Here is a 20,592-nt window from a genome sequence, read left to right as displayed (position 1 = left end):
CACTCGACAGAGGACTATCTAGAAAAGCAGCGGAGATACGCAATAGAGGCTACTCTCCACAACGTGTGGATGAAGCTCTTCATTTGGCACTGTGGAAAACACGAGATGAACTGCTACAAAAATACCCATTAGAGCTAAAGAACACTGTAATGTTCGCCACCACATATACTTCGAACTCGCGAAAAGTGGGAGATGCTGTCAAGAAACACTGGCATGTCTTAACATCGGACCCAGCTTTGCCAGCAGAATTTAAGAATCCACCACTTGTATATAGGAGAGGTCGCAATTTACGCGATAAATTGGTCGAAGCGAACTGCCAGGCACAAAAGAAAATCAGCCAGGCTCTTTTACGCCCTCTTCTGACTGGTAGATATAAATGCAGAGGTTGCGCACAGTGCAATGTGATGAAGTGTGAATATTTCTGCCACCCACATACAGGAAAACGGTTCCAAATAAATGGCATTATTACGTGCTCCACCACCCATGTTATCTACATTATTAAATGTCCATGTGGGCTGTGTTATGTAGATAAAACCTCTCGTTCTCTCAAACAGAGAATGTGTTAACATAAAAGTTAAATTAGGAGAAACAACATGGATTATCGTCGCAGTACATTTTAATGAGTAAAACATGACATTTTTACCTTTAGATTTTGTGGCATAGAGAAAGTTAACATATCAGACAGGGGAGGTGATATAAAAAATACTCTGAGCAAAAGAGAATGTTTTGGGATTTTCACACTCCAGACATTATTTCCTAGAGGTCTTAATGATGAAATGCTTATGTATGTTATGTTGTAAATGTGAACATGAATTATTCCCCCATTTCAGATTACCCGGGACGTTTTTCTTGCGCTGTACCCAATGTTTTATGAAAACGTATTTGGTAGGTCGATGTCCTCATTGTGGTTTTACATACGTGTTTAATACGTTTTATGTACACACTTTATTCGAATATTTATGAAATGCACATTGTTATATTTGGTAGCACTTATTTGTTTTCCCTCGACTCCAACCCCATTCGATGGAACGGATGTGGGTGGGGCTATGTCTACATAAGGGTGCTAATTTTAAAAAAAACTCTCAAAGCTCTGACGAAGGCGTGTGGCCTATAGTATCATTGTTCTTTAATTATCTTTACTATTAAGAGTGGTGTGCGGTTTTCTTCTTTTTCTCATGTTATTCAACTGTTACCATGCACCTGCAAAAAAGATAGCTCAGATGTGCGAGTGCCTTTTGAATTTTGAGAGTATGATAAAACGTGATATGACATAATTTGATCTGTGACCAATGACCTTGAGCCTTATTGGATGGGCACTTCTAATGTAACTCTATGGCAGCACCCAAGGGGCTTGAATTTTCGAGGTCTACCCTTAGACTTGGCAGTGACGCACTGTCTCCAGGAGTGACAGACCACTGAGCTAATCATGGCTCAACTAGAGAACATTACCAACACCTACGCTTGGTATTTTCCGTTGGCTGCCCCACCACCACAGAAAGCTCTGAGCTAGGCTGAAACACCTGCATTTTGGAGCTGCCTTACTCAAGAAAGCAAAAAATAGACCATGTTTGTATGCGGCTTTATTACCTACATTTTTTCCCTTTTTTTTTTCTTCACCTTTATTTAACCAGGTAAGCTAGTTGAGAACAAGTTCTCATTTACAACTGCGACCTGGCCAAGATAAAGCAAAGCAGTGCGACACAAACAACAACACAGAGTTACACATGGAATAAACAAACATACAGTCAATAATACAATAGAAATGTCTATATACAGTGTGTGCAAATGAGGTAGGATGCGGGAGGTAAGGCAATAAATAGGCCATTAGTGCCAAAATAATTACAATATAGCAATTAAACACTGGAGTGATAGATGTGCAGAAGATGAGTGTGCAAGTAGAGATACTGGGGTGCAAAGGAGCAAAATAAATCAAATAAATAACAGTATTTGGGATGAGGTAGTTGGATGGGCTATTTACAGATGGGCTATGTACAGGAGCAGTGATCTGTGAGCTGCTCTGACAGCTGGTGCTTAAAGTTAGTGAGGGAGATATGAGACTCCAGCTTCAGTGATTTTTGCAGTTTGTTTCAATGATAAATGCCAACGTATTAATGCCAAAATAACATGCGAAACAGGTAAACCCTGTTTTGTTTTTTTTACCTAAAAATGTGGGTCTCAAAACAGGTGTGGCTCGGCCCCACCTGCCCTGAAGGACAGGTTGCCACTGATGTAATACCCATATTGTAACGGCTGTCGTAGTCGTTCTCCTCCTCAGACGAGGAGGAGCATGGATCGGACCAAGATGCGGATTGGTAAGTATTCATGTTTTAATGGGAAAACAACAAACACTACAAAATACAACAACCAACAACCGTGACTAACCTGAAACAGTCCTGTGTGGCCCAAACACTGACACAGGAACAAACACCCACAAAACACAAGTGAAACCCTGGCTGCCTTTGTATGATTCTCAATCAGGGACAACGATTCACAGCTGTCTCTGATTGAGAATCATACCAGGCCGAACACAAAATCCCAACATAGAAAATCAAACCTAGACCAACCCACCCAACTCACGCCCTGACCAACTAAAACAAATACATGACAAAGGAAAACAGGTCAGGAACGTGACAGAACCCCCCCCTTAAGGTGCGAACTCCGGGCGCACCAGCACAAAGTCTAGGGGAGGGTCTGGGTGGGCGTCTGTCCACGGTGGCGGCTCTGGCGCTGGTCGTGGTCCCCACCCCACCATAGTCAACCCCCGCTTCCGTGGCCTCCTCCCAATATTCACCCTCCATGTCAATCCCACTATTCCAAAGGGCAGTAACAGACTGAGGGGTAGCACCTGACTGAGGGGTAGCACCTTACCGAGGGGTAGCACCTTACCGAGGGGTAGCACCTTACCGAGGGGTAGCACCTGACCGAGGGGTAGCACCTGACCGAGGGGCAGCACCGGACTAAGGGGCAGCACCGGACTAAGGGGCAGCACCAGGATAAGGGGCAGCACCAGGATAAGGGGCAGCACCAGGATAAGGGGCAGCACCAGGATAAGGGGCAGCACCAGGATAAGGGGCAGCTCCGGACTGGGTGGCAGCTCCGGACTGGGTGGCAGCTCATGACTGGAGGGCAGCTCATGACTGGAGGGCAGCTCATGACTGTAGGGCAGCTCATGACTGTAGGGCAGCTCATGACTGTAGGGCAGCTCATGACTGTAGGGCAGCTCTGGCAGCTCCTGACTGTAGGGCAGCTCTGGCAGCTCCTGACTGGCTGGCGGCTCTGGCAGCTCCTGACTGGCTGGCGGCTCTGGCAGCTCCTGACTGGCTGGCGGCTCTGGCAGCTCCTGACTGGCTGGCGGCTCTGGCAGCTCCTGACTGGCTGGCGTCTCTGGCAGCTCCTGACTGGCTGGCGTCTCTGGCAGCTCCTGACTGGCTGGCGTCTCTGGCGGCTCCTGACTGGCTGGCGTCTCTGGCGGCTCCTGACTGGCTGGCGTCTCTGGCGGCTCCTGACTGGCTGGCGGCTCTGGCAGCTCCTGACTGACGGACGGCTCTAGCGGCTCCTGACTGACGGACGGCTCTAATGGCTCGTGGCAGACGGATGGCTCAGACGGCGCTGGGCAGACGGATGGCTCAGACGGCGCTGGGCAGACGGATGGCTCAGACGGCGCTGGGCAGACGGATGGCTCAGACGGCGCTGGGCAGACGGATGGCTCAGACGGCGCTGGGCAGACGGATGGCTCAGACGGCGCTGGGCAGACGAGCAGTGCAGGCGGCGTTGGGCAGACGGACGACTCTGACCCGCTGAGGCGCACAGTAGGCCTGGTGCGTGGTGCCGGAACTGGTGGTACCGGACTGGAGACACGCACCTCAAGGCTAGTGCGGGGAGCAGGAACAGGGCACACTGGACTCTCAGGACGCACAGGAGGCTTGGTGCGTGGTGCCGGAACTGGAGGCACTGGGCTGGAGACACGCACCACAGGGAGAGTGCGTGGAGGAGGAACAGGGCTCTGGAAACGCACTGGAAGCCTGGTGCGTGGAGTAGGCACTGGTGGTACTGGGCTGGGGCGGGGAGGTGGCGCCGGAAATACCGGACCGTGCAGGCGTACTGGCTCCCTTGAGCATTGAGCCTGCCCAACCTTACCTGGCTGAATGCTCCCCGTCGCCCGACCAGTGCGGGGAGGTGGAATAACCCGCACCGGGCTATGTAGGCGAACCGGGGACACCATGCGTAAAGCTGGTGCCATGTAAGCCGGCCCAAGGAGACGTACTGGAGGCCATATATGAAGAGCCGGCTTCATGGCACTTGGCTCAATGCCCAATCTAGCCCTACCAGTGCGGGGAGGTGGAATAACCCGCACCGGGCTATGAACACGTACAGGAGACACCATGCGCTCTACTGCGTAACACGGTGTCTGCCCGTACTCCCGCTCTCCACGGTTAGCCTGGGAAGTGGGCGCAGGTCTCCTACCTGCCCTCGGCCCACTACCTCTTAGCCCCCCCAAGAAATTTTTGGGTGAGCCTCTCGGGCTTCCAGCCGCTCTGCCTTGCTTTCGCCTCATAATACCTCCTCTCCGCTTTCGCTGCCTCCAGCTCCGCTTTGGGGCGGCGACACTCCACTGGCTCTGCCCAGGGTCCTTTACCGTCTAGGATTTCCTCCCAAGTCCATTCCTCTTTTCCCCATTGCTGTTGTTCTTGCCTTCCTTCTCCAATCCGCTTGGTCCTGTTATGGTGGGTGTTTCTGTAACGGCTGTCGTAGTCGTTCTCCTCCTCAGACGAGGAGGAGCATGGATCGGACCAAGATGCGGATTGGTAAGTATTCATGTTTTAATGGGAAAACAACAAACACTACAAAATACAACAACCAACAACCAAGACTAACCTGAAACAGTCCTGTGTGGCCCAAACACTGACACAGGAACAAACACCCACAAAACACAAGTGAAACCCTGGCTGCCTTTGTATGATTCTCAATCAGGGACAACGATTCACAGCTGTCTCTGATTGAGAATCATACCAGGCCGAACACAAAATCCCAACATAGAAAATCAAACCTAGACCAACCCACCCAACTCACGCCCTGACCAACTAAAACAAATACATGACAAAGGAAAACAGGTCAGGAACGTGACACATATAATGATGTACCATATACCTATACAATTACAGGGTTAAATGTACGAAATTATATGACAACCAAAACAGAGCTGGCCAGCTTACAATAGCTAGCTCGCAGTAGAAACTACTAATTAGCATGACCATAAATATGTAATTATTGTCGCAGAGTGCATCTTCAGACATAAACACTTGAAAGATATGAAATATGTATTTACATATCAACAAGGACACACACTGGCCTTGGCTAACACAATGAACGCTAACTGGTATGAAAACAAGGATGGCTGGAACTTTCTCTCACTTGACTCCTCTTGATCTTCTTCTCTGAGTTTGAGATCGCCCAGCATGTTCTGCTCCACTTGACCGGTGGGTGGAGCTACAGCTCTGAAATGATGAACTAACATTACTGATATGATTACCTACAAATACTTCACAACCTTTTGTACATAGTAGAAGTCGCATGTAAGTGAGACTCCCTATCAGAATACAAAGATCGCTTTGTGGTTTGATTGTGTTCAGATCTGGCTGACCACTTCAGGAGGTGGTCAGGGATGTATAATTTGTGTGCAGATTTCTCCTCAGTCTGGACGGAGTCACTCTACTGAAAGCGCATACAGTGAGCGACCTCATCAGCACTCCTCCCAGAAGTCTCCAGAAAACATGTGTTTTGGAACCGAGAGGCACCTTTTCATTATAATGTTGGAGGAAATATGTTAGTTACCTCATACAAGTACTTGGGAGTATGGCTAGATGGTACACTGTCCTTCTCTCAGCACGTATCAAAGCTGCAGCCTAAGGTTAAATCTAGGCTTGGTTTCCTCAATAGTAATCGCTCCTCTTTCCCCCCAGCTGCCAAACTAACCCTGATTCAGATCACCATCCTAGCCATGCTAGATTATGGAGACATAATTTATAGATCGGCAAGTAACGGTGCTCTCGAGCGGCTAAATGTTCATTACCATTCAGCCTTCAGATTTGTCACCAATGCTCCTTGTAGGACACATCACTGCACTCTTTACTCCTCTGTAAACTGGTCATCTCTATATTCTCGTCGCAGAACCACTAATCCCAGTCCCCATCCCCGCAGGAAGCCTTTTGGTAGGCCGTCATTGTAAATAAGACTTTGTTTTTAACTGACTTTCCTTGTTAAATAAAGGTTTAATAAAAAAAACGTTTTATAAAGCTCCTGTTGTCTGGGGCTAAGCAGTTCCTCAGATGCCTGAACAGTCGTCACTAGTTACCACAGCCACGAAGTCATAAACCCCGTCTATTTCTACAATGCATCTTCTTAAAAGGTGATTTTGAACCTGACCTTAACCACACTGCTAACCCTCACCTTAAATTAAGACCAAAAAGCATATATTTGTTTTCATCAATGTTTATGGTTTGCCATTCTGATTTTGTGGCTGTGGTAACTAATGGAAACCTTCCTCAACTGGAGGGCACTTCAGCTGGATGGAAATAAATCAGAGAGGAAGTGAGAGGATTTACTCCGCCCAAATTCTGTCCGCGTGAGATAAGCCTTTTTTGTATGATTTGTGAGAGTCCCGAATTACGTGAGGTTTATCTTATCTAATACAAGTTTCGTAATGTGTAGTCTGTTACAAATGTACTGACATAAGTGGATGCATGTGGTATTCTGGAAACTTTCAGAAAAATGACTCATGCGACTATCTTGTAAATATAATAGATAATTTTTGAATACATATAGTGGGGAATCATCTGTGACCTTTGAAAGGAATACAAATATGTACATATATGTTCCTCTGAGCCCAACCTGCCTCCAAATGCATATCAACAATAATGCTATATCTCTCAATGGTTCTTATAATTTCTCACACATTATTACACCTTGTACCCTTTCCCCCTGTGACATAATCAGCCATCAAAGAAACTGCAAGCATGCACGATATCTGTCTCAGAATGGATGAAGGCATTATCAGCCATTTGATCTTCTGAGGCTCATTGTCAGAAACAATATGCTGCTTTTTCCACAGTGATGACACACCTTTTTTTCTCATCAATATGTGCCCTATTAGACAACTGCAGGCAGTTAACTCATTACCATACTTATTACCTGCAAAGAATTGCACGTGCATGGTGAAATGCTTATTATTTAAGTTAATCAATTTGACAACCTAAAATGTGAGGTAGAAGTGAAAGGGTTCAGTAAAAGTACAAATGGCTCTAGGGACATGCTGCTGATTAGGTTAGATCTTTCAAGATTACATTTGAGGAGTCGTTTATTATGCTTCGGATCAAAAGCATATGCATCTGGAGATTCATAAAATACATCATTCAAATAAAAAAAAATGATGCCTTTCCCATTAGCAAAGAAATTCCTGTTTTTCAGACATGTTCCTATATATAACTTTTCCCCAGAACACAGACCAACTAAATGCTGACACCTAGTGGTAAGAAAATAATTACAATAACATAGCTTTTCACATAGTGGGTTCTTGTCCAATCATATTGATAGACGTCAAAGAACTTGACAGGCGAAAACACATTTCCAGGAGCCATCCACCCCATTGCATTCACCTGTCCTGTCCTACCAGAAATAAATGAAAGGGGATGCAGGAACGCAATGAAGCATCTTTAGGTTGATGAGAATGGGATGCACAGTAAGGTCTATGCAAAAGTACGAATTCATGCATTGAACAATATAGACTACATATTATGTTGATCTAATCATAAAAGCAAAGCAGTGTTCATACTACACTGTAAAATGTATGGACTAAATTAATATACTCTGGTACCACTTGCAAAAACACAATAAGTTCTATAAAACATATTTAGATTAAAATATAAAAGCTTTTATATCATAGCATTGTGGCAAAATTGTTAACTCCTGCATCTCCAGATGTAAATTATCAGGATGTATTACGTAAATACAGTATTATCACCGATAGAACAATGAGCTATACAAATCTTTGGTATTACATGATCTCTTTAAAGTAAAGAAACACTCCCCTCCCTCGTGATGTCCTCAATCACGTCCGCGTCCCATCTCTATCACACAGCGGTAGTATCACGTCAACACAATGATCAACCTCGTTTATTATAATGGAAAACGCGCATTTTTTTCAACAAAGGCTCAGAAAATCTGTGTTGTGTAACTTGCTACTTCATATACTGCAACCGCATCTAAGATAAAATCGCTGTCCAAACTCCGGTAAGCCTAAATGGTGTATGATTTGGGTTGCTAGCTAGCTACAAGCTAGCCTGTTTATGTGGTTACGTTAGGCCGCAGTCTTTTGTATTTCGTCGAGCATGCATTTGCCGTCTTGGCGGAAAATACACGTTTTATCGGGTACACGCTACGATAAGATGCATTACATTTTTAAATATATTTATGACCTGTCACTTCATAATGATGCAACTATCTGTTTTGTATGTCAGCTTCCGCAAAAGGTGTTGGTCTTTCCTCAGTAAATGTGTTTAGTTAGTTGATGCCAATACAATTCAGTAAACTTGTTTAACTAGTTAGTTAGCTGCATTGGGGAGGAGCACATGGAATCAACTAGCTGTTTACATACAAAACCCAAAACATGCATCGCAATAGCTACCAACTACAAAAATATTTGTTTAACTAGCTGTAGTTTAGCTTGTCTTCTAGGAGATGCATGGGTTAGCAGATATTTCAAGATTTGTGTACTATTTTGGTCACATTGTACTCAGGCCACGTTATTATCAGGTCAGGTTGGAGTAAATAAATTGCTAATCTAGATTTCAAATGGAGATATTGTTTCTGTCACTGTGCCATTCATTCATGATCTGTCACTGTACATGTTTTGCTTAATAGTGTCATATATAAACATGATCTGTTATTTAAGCATTATAAATGACTAATAACCTTTTATGATTGAAATGTAAAGCCCCAATCTGGATTGACTACTGTCCATGTCATCACCAGTTTGCAGTATATCATACATTTAGCTGACCACATAACTTTTGAGCAGTGGCGCCTATAGAACTAAGAAAATTAACCAACTTTTCAAATCATCAGGGTGGTTTCCTTCACTGTGATCAGAGAAAGAGGAGCGCTCAGACAAACTTAAACACACAAGACAAAGAAACATTGGAGTCTCTGCGATGGCAGGCGGACGAAGAGGGGCGAACCGCACTGCTTACTGCAGGTCTCCACTGAGCAGTGAGCCAGGCTCGGTCGGCAATGGCAACCACTCTACCAGCTCCCCAGTCACAGGGGTGCGGTCTCGGACAAGGTGAGAGGACAAGGGCATAGTATGGAGTGTCTGGGTTCTGTGTAGAGCACTGTGATATGTGGTTGTAATGATATGTTGTTGTAAGAGTGATTTGTTTATGTTGCATAGGGAAAGGATAAGGGGGATACCTAGTCAGTTCTACAACTGATTGCATTTAACTAAAATGTGTTTTCCGCATTTAACCCAATCCCACTGAATCAGATTGATGCGGAGGGTGGCCTTAATCGGCATCAATGTCTTCGGCACCCGTGGAACCGTGGGTTAACTGCCTTGCTCTGGGGCAGAATGACTGATTTTTACCTTGTCAGCTCAGGAATTCGATCCAGCAACCTTTCGGTTACTGGCCCAATGCTCCTACCCGCCAGGCTACCTGCTGCCCCAGTGTGTAGGCCTATATCACAGTCATGTTGTTATGGAGGGTGATAATAGTTAAAGGCTATTAAGTATTTAGATATGAACATGTAGTAACACAAAGTATTTCTGAAAGCCCCTGATCATGTGTATGTTCTAGGAATGGCTCAGGAACAGGCATCTCTAGTCCCCCCTTGGCAGCCCATACGGTGGTTCCTCTGAAGCACTGTAAGATCCCAGAGTTATCCATGGACAGGAATGTGCTGTTTGAGCTGCACTTGTTCTTCTGCCACCTCATCGCCCTCTTTGTCCACTATGTCAACATCTACAAGACTGTCTGGTGGTACCCCCCCTCACACCCCCCCTCACACACCTCGCTGGTGAGTCCCCCCACTCTGACTGTCACTGACTGATAATGTTATCTGACTGTGTTGCTGTTTGCTGTCTGTCTGTAATCTGTCTGTTAGGGTTTGTTTGTGGCTCACTTTGGGAGGTGATTGGATTTTGTGTGAGTTTGTTTGTTTGGTTATGTGGTGACTTCATTACCATTGTGTCAGGGTTTGATTGTATTTGACCACATTGGGCTCCCGAGTGGCGCAGTGGTCTAAGGCACTGCATCTCAGTGCTAGAGGCGTCACTACAGACCCTGGTTCGATTCCAGACTGTATCACAACCGGCCGTGATTGGGAGTCCCATAGGGTGGCGCACAATTGGCTCAGCGTCTTCCGGGTTAGGGTTTGGCCGAGTTAGACAGTCATTGTAAATAAGAATTTGTTCTTAACTGACTTGCCTAGTTAAATAAAAACATAATGGAGATAGTATCAGGTTTGATAATGTTCCTGCAGATTTTATAAATGATTGACAATGTCCCGTTTAGGAGAAGGTCCAGGTGTGCATATTTGCCGTGTCCATTCTTTGTACTTCGACATCTGACAAATTACATCTGAAAAGGGATTCCTTTCCAAATGTTATCACTATACTGTTATAAATGATTTCACTTCTCATGGCATGCTAACTTAATTTCCAGTAAGTAATACAACATCATAATAAAATATTTTGTTTTGTCTAATGCAGAACTTCCACCTCATCGACTATAACATGCTGGTGTTCACAGTCATCATACTGGCTCGCAGGCTGATTGCAGCGATTGTAAAAGAGGTAGGAATTCACACCGCTTGGCAAGTTTGATATTATAGATTTGTTGTAAACAATTCCACCAATGAGCATCTCTTTAATAATGCAAGTGTTATTGTGTGATATTTGTCAATGTAGGTTTTTTTCCGGCACCTCTATCTCTATCTGTTTTTCTCAAACCGCTCAGGTCTGTTTCTGTCCCTCAGGTGAATAGTACCTTATTGGCATAACAAACATCATGTCTGTCTGACTGCCTCTCTCTCTCGGCCTCTCCAGGCATCACAGAGTGGGAAGCTCTCGTTCCCTCACTCCATCTTCCTAGTGATGGCACGGTTTGCTGTGCTCACACTGACGGGCTGGAGTCTGTGTCGCTCCCTCATATACCTATTCAGGACCTACTCTGTCCTCAGCCTGCTTTTCCTCTGTTACCCGTGAGTATGGTCAGCCGTCAGACCTCAGTATCACAACCATTCAAGCCAGACTTCACAATGACACAGAGACAGTCATACATAGCGTACTACTTGCCAAACAACCACGTCACTAGTATCAACCTTCAGCATTTGTCAAGCTCTACAATTTTTTAATGCTGTCTCCAATGTCTCAGAGCCACAGTATGTGATGTTCCCTATACAGCTCAAAGTTAGTCATCACAGTACCGACTGATTCCAGATTAGATTCCTATGATCTGAATAAACTATTATATACCCCTGTCAGTTTGGAATAGATTGGGACCTGAAACTTCTGAAATCCCCTGTTTCCATAGGTTCGGTATGTACATTCCCTTTTTCCGGTTGAACTGCGACTTCCGCCGGGTGGGTCCGCTCTCACCCATCACCAGCATCGGGTCGAAGGAGGTGGGCAGCGTGGGGCGCGGACGGGACTACCTGACGGTGCTGAAGGAGACGTGGAAGCAGCACACCAGCCAGCTGTACGGGGTCCAGGCCATGCCCACACACGCCTGCTGCCTCTCCCCAGACCTCATCCGCAAGGAGGTGGAGTACCTGAAGATGGACTTCAACTGGAGGATGAAGGAGGTGCTGGTCAGCTCCATGCTCAGTGCCTACTACGTGGCCTTCGTACCTGTATGGTTTGTTAAGGTGAGTAACTATAACTGACTTCCACTGTTATAACTGAGGAGCCTTATGTTATGTATGTTGCAGGATGCGCTAGTCCAATTCCCTATGAAGTAGTGTGCTGTGCTGACAGAGATTTGAGAAATTATGGTCTGTCGTCAGAGCTGTTTGTTTTGCACCATAGGGCAGCGTTGTTATATATCGCCAACGAGATCTGTCAACATCATTAGATGGAATTGTTGCATTTCTTAATGCCTGCAGTTGTAATGGGCGGCGCACAATTGGCTCAGCGTCGTCCGGGTTAGGGGAGGGTTTGGCCGGGGTGGGCCGTCATTGTAATTAAGAATTTGTTCTTAACTGACTTTCCTAGTTTATTAAAGGTTAAATAAATAATAATGTAATGTATGTCTGAGGTGCTGTGTTTTTCTGTCTTGGGATTCTGGTTGTGTGCTGGTCCTCTGAAGAGCACACAGTATGTGGACAAGCGCTGGTCCTGTGAGCTCTTCATCCTGGTGTCTGTCAGTACCTCAGTCATCCTCATGAGACACCTGCTGCCCCCGCGCTATTGTGACCTGCTCCACAAGGCCGCAGCACACTTGGGCTGCTGGCACAAAGTAGACCCTTCTCTCTGCTCCAACGTCCTGCAGCACATGTAAGTACCACTAGTGAGGTGGCATCACGGCCTGAGGAGCACTGATGATAGGCGTTCATCAGTGTTTTGGGAGCGATTATAACACTAATTACTCTAGTTATAACATGTTAATAATTGTTGTATATTACTACAGTTATGACAGTGCTATGACACCGGTATAACAACTGAATATAAATCATTAATCTGGTATTTGAACCCTTTCTCTCCTACAGATGGACGGAAGAGTACATGTGGCCCCAGGGTGTCCTGGTCAAACACAATAAGAATGTTTACAAGGCCATGGGGCACTACAATGTGGCTGTCCCCTCAGACGTCTCCCACTATCGCTTCTATGTAAGTAACACCAACTGCAAGACGGTTCTTGTTTGAGCCTCAGGCAGCCACAGCTAAAGGACTGGTTGTACTTCCAGACATTGTTTGTTCAATAACAACATGCCTCCTTTTTTTTCTTCTATTTTTATCCTTTAGTTTTTCTTCAACAAGCCCTTACGAATATTGAACATCCTCATCATCTTGGAAGGTGCTATGATATTCTACCAGCTCTACTCGTTGATATGCTCAGAAAAGTGGCATCAGACGATATCCTTGGCTTTAATTCTCTTCAGCAACTACTACGCCTTCTTCAAGCTTCTCAGAGACCGAATAGTCTTAGGCAAGGCATACTCATACTCAAACAGCTCATCTGACCAGAAGATAAGTTAAAGATAAGCTATTGTTGGTCATTTATTATGGAACAAGAAAAACACGCATGAAAGCTTTGTATTTTTTCTACAACTGCATTTTGTGTCACTGTTGTTTTTGTTCTGATCTGCCATAATAAAAATAAACATATTTTTGTATTCCTTTCAAGGTTGTGCCTGTGATTATTTTATAGTTGAACTCTTGAGTTAACCGTGCTCTCTGGTGTCTCCATTATGTTTCCCACTAGAGGGCTCTTTACAGTACCACTCCCTACAACTCTATACTTCTTTTCACCAACAGATGTCAATATAATTATTTTCTCAATATAGATATTAGCAATGCAGCATTTCAATATATTCAAAGAGTGAACAATTAACAAAGAAAGTGTCTATATATAGTTAGGCTGTGTTTCTTAATAAAAACATTTTTTTTGCCTATTCGCAGAAGACATGGCTCCCTGAAACTGCTAATAACTTAAGCGAACAATTTAAACATTTTACAATTTCTTCAGGGGCCTCAACTCTACTACAGGCTGGTGACATTTATCTCAAGAGAGTTGTGGTATTTTTCCAAGGGTATCTTGCAAAATAATCTTAAATTCACCCCTTTTTCTTGGCAAGCAGGTCTACCTGACTGAGCCACATTGAATGCACTTGAGCATCCTCCAACAACCATCCCATGGGACCTCAATTACCTGGCATGCACTCCATCCATGGCTTGACCACTCAGATTTGTGAGACCCTTAGAATACTATGACAATGGGTGGATTTGATTATGCTGAGCCGCAGGGCACCAGTCTATGGCCCACGACATGAACGAGCAAAAGTGGTGAGGGAGAAGCACCCTTCTCAAACTGAACAGTAATATACGTTGCCGGACATGTCAACAAGGCATCATGTTACATTGTCCAGAAACATTCAATATCTCTTTTCCATAAAATATATGTTTTTACATTTTCAAATTAGTTTTAATGAGGAAGCCAGATAAAGCGTTTTTATCAAAAGCAATCAGTTTTGCATGTGAAAATTTAGAATCCTACTCATTAGTCCATGTGCTTAATTACGTCACTTTTGTTTTGAGACAACTTCACCATGGGCTTTGAAAGGGGCATCTGGCTCATGCCGGGAGGCAGCCTGGTTCCAAATGCAATAAACTTTCAACCGTTGCAAAACATGCCTACCTGGGCACCCGGATCAAAATGAACAGAATCCCTCAATTATAATGTATGTTCCCGCTCATTGGATCCTATTCCAATGGGGAAAATGTGGGATCGATGCACAGATCTATATCTATTTGATTTCTTGAAATTATAAAGAACCTTGGTACCAGTGAAATGTAGGCCTACAAGATGTCACACATCACTTACAGCTAATATAAACTATTCAGACCCCTTGATTTTCCCACCTTATGTTGTTACGGCCATATTAAAAAATGTATTAAATTCAATTAACACACAATACCCCATAATGATAAAGTGAAAACAGGTTTTTAGAAAAAAATATTTCAAAAAATAGCTTGTTTACATAAGTATTCAGCATTGAAGGTCCCCAAGAACACAGTGGCCTCATTCATTTTAAAATGTAAGAAGTTTGGAGCCACCAAGACTCTTCCTAGAGTTGGCTGCCCGGCCAAACTGAGCAATCAGGGTAGAAGGGAATTGGTCAGGGAGGTCACCAAGAACCTGATGGTCACTGACGATTTCTCCAGCACTCCACCAATCAGGTCTCTATGGTAGAGTGGCCAGACGGAAGCCACTTCTCAGTGAAAGGCACAAGACAGCCCGCTTGGAGTTTGCCAAAGGCACCTAAAGGACTCTCAGACCATGATAAACAATATTATCTGGTCTGATGAAACATAGATTGAACTCTTTGGCCTGAATGCCAAGTATCACGTCTGGCTGAAATCTGGCACCATCCCTACAGTGAAGCATGCTGGTGGCAGCATCATGCTGTGGGGATGTTTTTCAGTGGCAGGGACTGGGAGACTAGTCAGGATCGAGGGAAAGATGAACAGAGAAAAGTACAGAGATATCCTTGATGAAAACCTGCTCCAGAGCGCTCAGGACTTCAGACTGGGGTTGAAGGTTCACTTTCCAACAGGACAACGACCCTAAGCACACAGCCAAGATAACGCAGGAGTGGCTTCGGGACAGGTCTCTGAATGTCCTTGAGTGGCCCAGTCAGAGCCCGGACTTGAACAAAATCTCTGGAGAGACCTGAAAATAGCTGTGCAACGATGCTCCCCATCCAACCTGACAGAGCTTGAGAGGATCTATAAAGAAGAATGGGATAAACTCCCCAAATACAGGTGTGCCAAGCTTGTAGTGTCATACCCAAGAATATTGTAATCACTGCTTCAACAAAGACTGAGTAAAGAGGTTGAATACTTATTTAAATGTGATATTTCATTTTTTTATTTTTTTAAATAATTGAGCTAAAATTCATGAAACCTGTTTTTGCGTTGTCATAATGGGGTATTGTGTGTAGATTGATGAGGGAAAAAACTGTTCAGTCAAATTTAGAATAAGGCTGTAAAGTAACAAAATGTGGGAAAAGTCAAGGGGTCTGAATACTTTCTGAATGCACTGTATGTAAAATCATTACACCTGCATGATTGTCCACAGGTTTTCAGCTACAGAAGTTGAAAGACTTGTTTGCAATGTGTTGTCACCCCAATTACAAGGAAATTATGCATTCTAAAAATACCTCTTAGTGGAACTGTTTGCACAAGCCTGTTGTACAGGGACAGGCATTCTAAAATGAATCCTCCCCATTGGACGTTTTCCACACAAGCCTATATTATTGCCTGGATGCGTGAGCTTGTTCACCTTGAAAATGTACAAAGCTAGTCAAAATTCGGAATATTTGAGAATATAGCTAAAGCTCAGGTGGGGGTATTAGGTCATGTACTTTCACCCTGGCAGCCATCCAGCCATGAACCTCCTGCAGTTAACCCCTTTGTTGTTTTCCAGAGGATTGTGTGTCAGTGATACAAGAGGCTACTTTAATGTTGAAGCCTACATTGACTGGCAGAATTCAAGATACAGCAAGTATTACCTTTTAAAATTAGATAATTACATCGATTTGACATTCAGCAGGTCTACCAAGTAAAATGTCTGTTTGCTCGTGGTTCACTCATTACTTTTGGCCTCTTAAGCCTGATTTTCCATTTTCCTAGCTTACAATCCATAGAGAAACTGTTATGATTGTACTTTACATGCATTTCCTTAGCTCACACCATGTTCATCCTAGAATCTCTCTCCAGTCCTGTCAGGGATGGGAAACGCTAGATCCTGACTTCCTACCTTTGTTGTTGTTACAGGACATCCTGAAGCTTAGGCAGGGGCCACTCATCTTACCCTGAGGGCTTCACACTGACAAGCCATGGAGGACAATCGCAACAAGTGGAGCCCCAAAGTGTTTCTCCCCCAGCCCCCTCCTCCCCCGGTAAACCCCCGCAAGCTCTGTCCTCCCCTCCAGCCACATTTTCCATTAGCCTCCCCCAACCCCCTCTCCCCAAAAAACAGAGGCAAGCTCAAGAGGTCCTTCGGAGTAGCAGGACTGTCAAATATGTGGTCATAGCAGCTACACCAAAGACAACAAGGTTTGGAACAGTCAAAATGTCTAATTTTACAGGTCAGTCAAATGGAGGTTGTATAAATGTATTAGGGTACAGGTTTGACCAGCTTAATGTTTGCTATACTCCTGTTTTCTGTTGATTCTAGTTGTCTGGCTTCTTTTCACCGGGCCCAATAAGGAGAAGGCCATGGCTCCCCAGCCAGCAGGGCCCAGTAAGTTGGCCCAGTACTCTACACTGCAGCACTCCTTCCTTACGGACGTCTCTGATGTGAGAGAGATGGAGGGAGGCCTCCTCAACCTGCTCAATGACTTCCACTCCATAAAATTGCAGGCTTTTGTAAGATGACCATGGACAACCCTGTGAATACTGAGACCCAGTTATTCAGTGGAAATGTGGCCATTTGTTTTAAATTATACCATAGTGCAATGGTTACATAGGACGTTCTGTATTTTATACAGGTATGTAAAGGTGTGAATAACCTTTGCTGTGTCCTCTCAGGGAAGGTGTGCTCCTTTGAGCAACTGGAGCACATGCGTGAAATGCAAGAGAAGCTTGCACGGCTACATTTCAGTCTGGACAGCCATGTGCAGGAGATGTTAGAGGACCAGCGGAAGTGTGCCTCCGACCACAACCTGGAGCACCTGCTCTGCAACATAAGCACCACTGTAGTACACAGCTCACCACATTTCTGTCCTTATCCAGATCATAGTCATGTTGAATCACACTGTAGTCAAGGGGACTGCTAAAAGAGAGAGAGAGTGAATAGACACTGAGAGAATGGACTCCGGAGTTCTTCTTCAAAAATATAGAATTAGAGTTGAATAAATGTAGATAAACTAGATTTTTTTGCAATGACTTATACAGGAAACTAACCTCAATATCAAAACCTTCATTTCAATTCACAATTCCGTATCTAAAACCTTGATTTTGGACAAAATTACCTGAATGGATTATTACTACCAAGAACAATCAAGAAAAAAAACTTCTAACAAGCCAAAATTTGCAGAAACACAGCGGAACCTGGAAATACCATCCAACACAAAATTGAGTGAGTAATGTTCAGTCTGAACCTACTTACTGAAGCCAAAAAGAAAAAGACAATAATCTCTATAATTTTGTTATATAAAGCTTAATAAATAATGCTACTAAACTACCAAACTGCTAGGAAACAATCTGACTGAAATTAGCACTGAAGTGTGAAATGAGAGGTGTGAAAACTCTTGAGCCTAACAATGGCAGGAGAGTTTCACAGCCTCCTCCATCTGTGCAGAGAATATATCCTCCACAGAATCCCCAAAATACAACAGCCACAGGACAACTTTGTTTGGATACTGAAAAGATATAGCTAGCTAACAACCTCCCTTTCCATGTGGAAAAGACAGACAGAGACTTGCTAGCTACGTTAGCTAGCTAACTGGGATTTTCTACAAGGAATCTGCCTCCTGAAAAAAGCTTCTCCCAAGTGGGTGTGACACCTACACCCGTTGCCTGCTGCACTGCTGCTTGGATTCCACCTGGCGATCTGTTCACCATCTGCCCTGGCCTGTCTCCCCTGTCTGGTATAGGTACCCCCGTCACTCTCCCTCATCTCTTCCAAGCTTTCGCTCAACTACAGCACACACGCACTGTTGAGGCGAGTGACTCTGAACTTACAACGGCTAGCTCCAAGTTGTTATATTTTTCGCTTGTGCTTTATGCTATTTGCCTCATGACTACTGAGTGCTTTGTTGACTATGAACTTGCTTGTTTACCCAACCGTGGGACAGTCTATGTTTGTTCCCACACTCGGGACTCTGACTCTCTATTGGTTACACATACTCTTGGCCTCCCATCCTATTCTAACCACCTCTCGCCGGCTTTGTATTCATGTTACCTGATGAAATTGCTGTACAATATGATCTTGATGCCATCTAATGCACATTCAAATGTTATAAATCAACACTGCAGAGCTCTCCCTGTCCTCTGTCGTGCCCTAATTGTATTACTGCTGATTATAGCTGGAAATGTGCATATACACCCTGGCCCATCTACTGTTGCTAGCCCCAATTCTGATTTGTGCTCTGATATCTGCTTCACTGACTTCTGCTCTCGTAAAAAGCCTTGGTTTTCTCCACGTTAACACTAGAAGCTTATTACCTAAAATGGATCAATGGAAAGTGTGGGTTCACAGCTTCAATCCAGATGTGTTGGTCATTACTGAGATGTGGTTAAGAAAGAGTGTTTTGAACACTGATGTTAACCTTTCTGGTTATAACCTTTTTCGGGCAAGACAGATCTTCCAAAGGTGGTGGAGTGGCAATCTTTACCAAGGAACACCTTCAGTGCTCGGTTATCTCCACCAAGTCTGTCCCCAAACAATTTGATTATCTGGTTTTACGCATTAAACTTTCAAATAACACTTTGTTGACTGTTGCTGGGTGTTATCGGCCACCATCAGCACCGGCCTGTACCCTAAATGCCCTAAGCTCTCTCCTGGCCTCTTACACTAAGTCTGAATTTGTCCTGCTAGGTGACCTAAACTGGGACATGCTTAAACCACCTGACCAAGTCCTAAAGCAATGGGACTCCCTAAATATTTCTCAGATTATTACCAATCCCGCAAGGTATGACTCCAAACACCCAGAAAAGCTACTCTCCTTGATGTTATCCTCACAAATAATCCTGATAGGTATCAGTCTGGTGTTTTCTGTAATGACCTTAGTGATCACTGTTTTACAGCCTGTGTTCGTAATGGCTGCGACCTGTCCTGACTTGTCATAGACGCTTGCTAAAAAACTTTAATGAGCAAGCCTTCCTTCATAATCTGGCCTCTGTAAATTGGTATAGAATCAGCTTGATCCCCTCTGTTGCTTGGACCTTCTTTTTTTATATTTTCAGTGGTATTGTTAACAAATACGCGCCCATAAAGAAAATGAGAATTAAAAACAGGTTCGGCCCCTGGTTCGACCGTGATCTGGCAGAGTTACTCCACCTCAAGAATTCCATTTGGCAAATCGCTCGGCACACGTATACTCAGGCTGACTGGCTCTCGTTCAGGCAAATTAGAAATAAGTGCACTCAGGCTATCCGGAAGGCCAAAGTTACTTTAAGGAGCAGTTCTCTCTCTGTGGGTCTAAGCCCAAGAAGTTCTGGAAAACGGTTAGCGACCTGGAGAATAAACCCTCCTCCTCACAGCTGCTTATGTCCCTTAATGTTGATGATGTGATTGTTACTGACAAGGAGCACATGGCTGAGCTCTGTAATCACCACTTCATTAAGTCAGGATTCCTATTTGACTCTGACATGCCTCCTTGTCCGTCCAACATTTCCTCATCTCCCACCCCTTCTAATGCGACTGTCCCCGATGCTCCTCCCTCTTTTTCCCCTGCCCCGCTACAAAGTTTCTCCCTGCAGGCAGTCACTGAGTCCAAGGTGCTAAAGGAGCTCCTTAAACTTGACTCCCAAATATTATCTGGTTCAGATGGTTTAGACCCTTTCTTCTTTAAGATTGCTGCCTCTATCATCGCCAAGCCTATCTCTAACCTTTTAACCTGTCTCTCCTCTCTTGGGAGGTTTCCATTGCTTAGAAGGCATCCACGGTGTGTCCTTTATTTAAAGGGAGAGATCAAGCTGATCCTAACTGTTATAGGCCAATTTCTATTTTGCCCTGTTTATCAAAAGTGTTGAAAAAACTTGTCAATAATCAACTGACTGGCTTTCTTGATGTCTATAGTATTCTCTCGGGTATGCAATCTGGTTTCCGCTCAGGTTATGGATGTGTCACTGCAACCTTAAAGGTCCTAAAT

General features: G+C 44.4%; 1 protein-coding gene across 1 annotated transcript; it reads left to right on the top strand.

The window, feature by feature from the left end:
• Positions 1 to 8,114: 8,114 nt before the first annotated feature.
• Positions 8,115 to 13,396, top strand: LOC120059860 (transmembrane protein 39B). Its single transcript, XM_039008913.1, has 9 exons — positions 8,115 to 8,286; positions 9,121 to 9,337; positions 9,849 to 10,068; positions 10,763 to 10,846; positions 11,099 to 11,253; positions 11,586 to 11,919; positions 12,360 to 12,547; positions 12,760 to 12,880; positions 13,016 to 13,396. The coding sequence occupies exons 2-9, from the start codon at positions 9,207 to 9,209 to the stop codon at positions 13,247 to 13,249; spliced, it is 1,467 nt and encodes a 488-aa protein (XP_038864841.1). The 5' UTR covers positions 8,115 to 8,286; positions 9,121 to 9,206; the 3' UTR covers positions 13,250 to 13,396.
• Positions 13,397 to 20,592: the final 7,196 nt, after the last annotated feature.

Source organism: Salvelinus namaycush, chromosome 15 (genome assembly GCF_016432855.1).
Source record: "Salvelinus namaycush isolate Seneca chromosome 15, SaNama_1.0, whole genome shotgun sequence".
Classification (NCBI taxonomy): domain Eukaryota; kingdom Metazoa; phylum Chordata; class Actinopteri; order Salmoniformes; family Salmonidae; genus Salvelinus; species Salvelinus namaycush.
The sequence above is the reverse complement of the archived record's forward strand: the minus strand, read 5'-3'. Positions and strand labels throughout refer to the sequence as shown.

Bases quoted from the DNA above. Each gene is read 5' to 3' on its own strand.
- LOC120059860 (XM_039008913.1), top strand. From the start codon at position 9,207: ATGGCAGGCGGACGAAGAGGGGCGAACCGCACTGCTTACTGCAGGTCT. The intron at 9,338-9,848 runs GTGAGAGGACAA...TGTATGTTCTAG, and splicing joins GGGGTGCGGTCTCGGACAAG to GAATGGCTCAGGAACAGGCA. The intron at 10,069-10,762 runs GTGAGTCCCCCC...TGTCTAATGCAG, and splicing joins CCCCCTCACACACCTCGCTG to AACTTCCACCTCATCGACTA.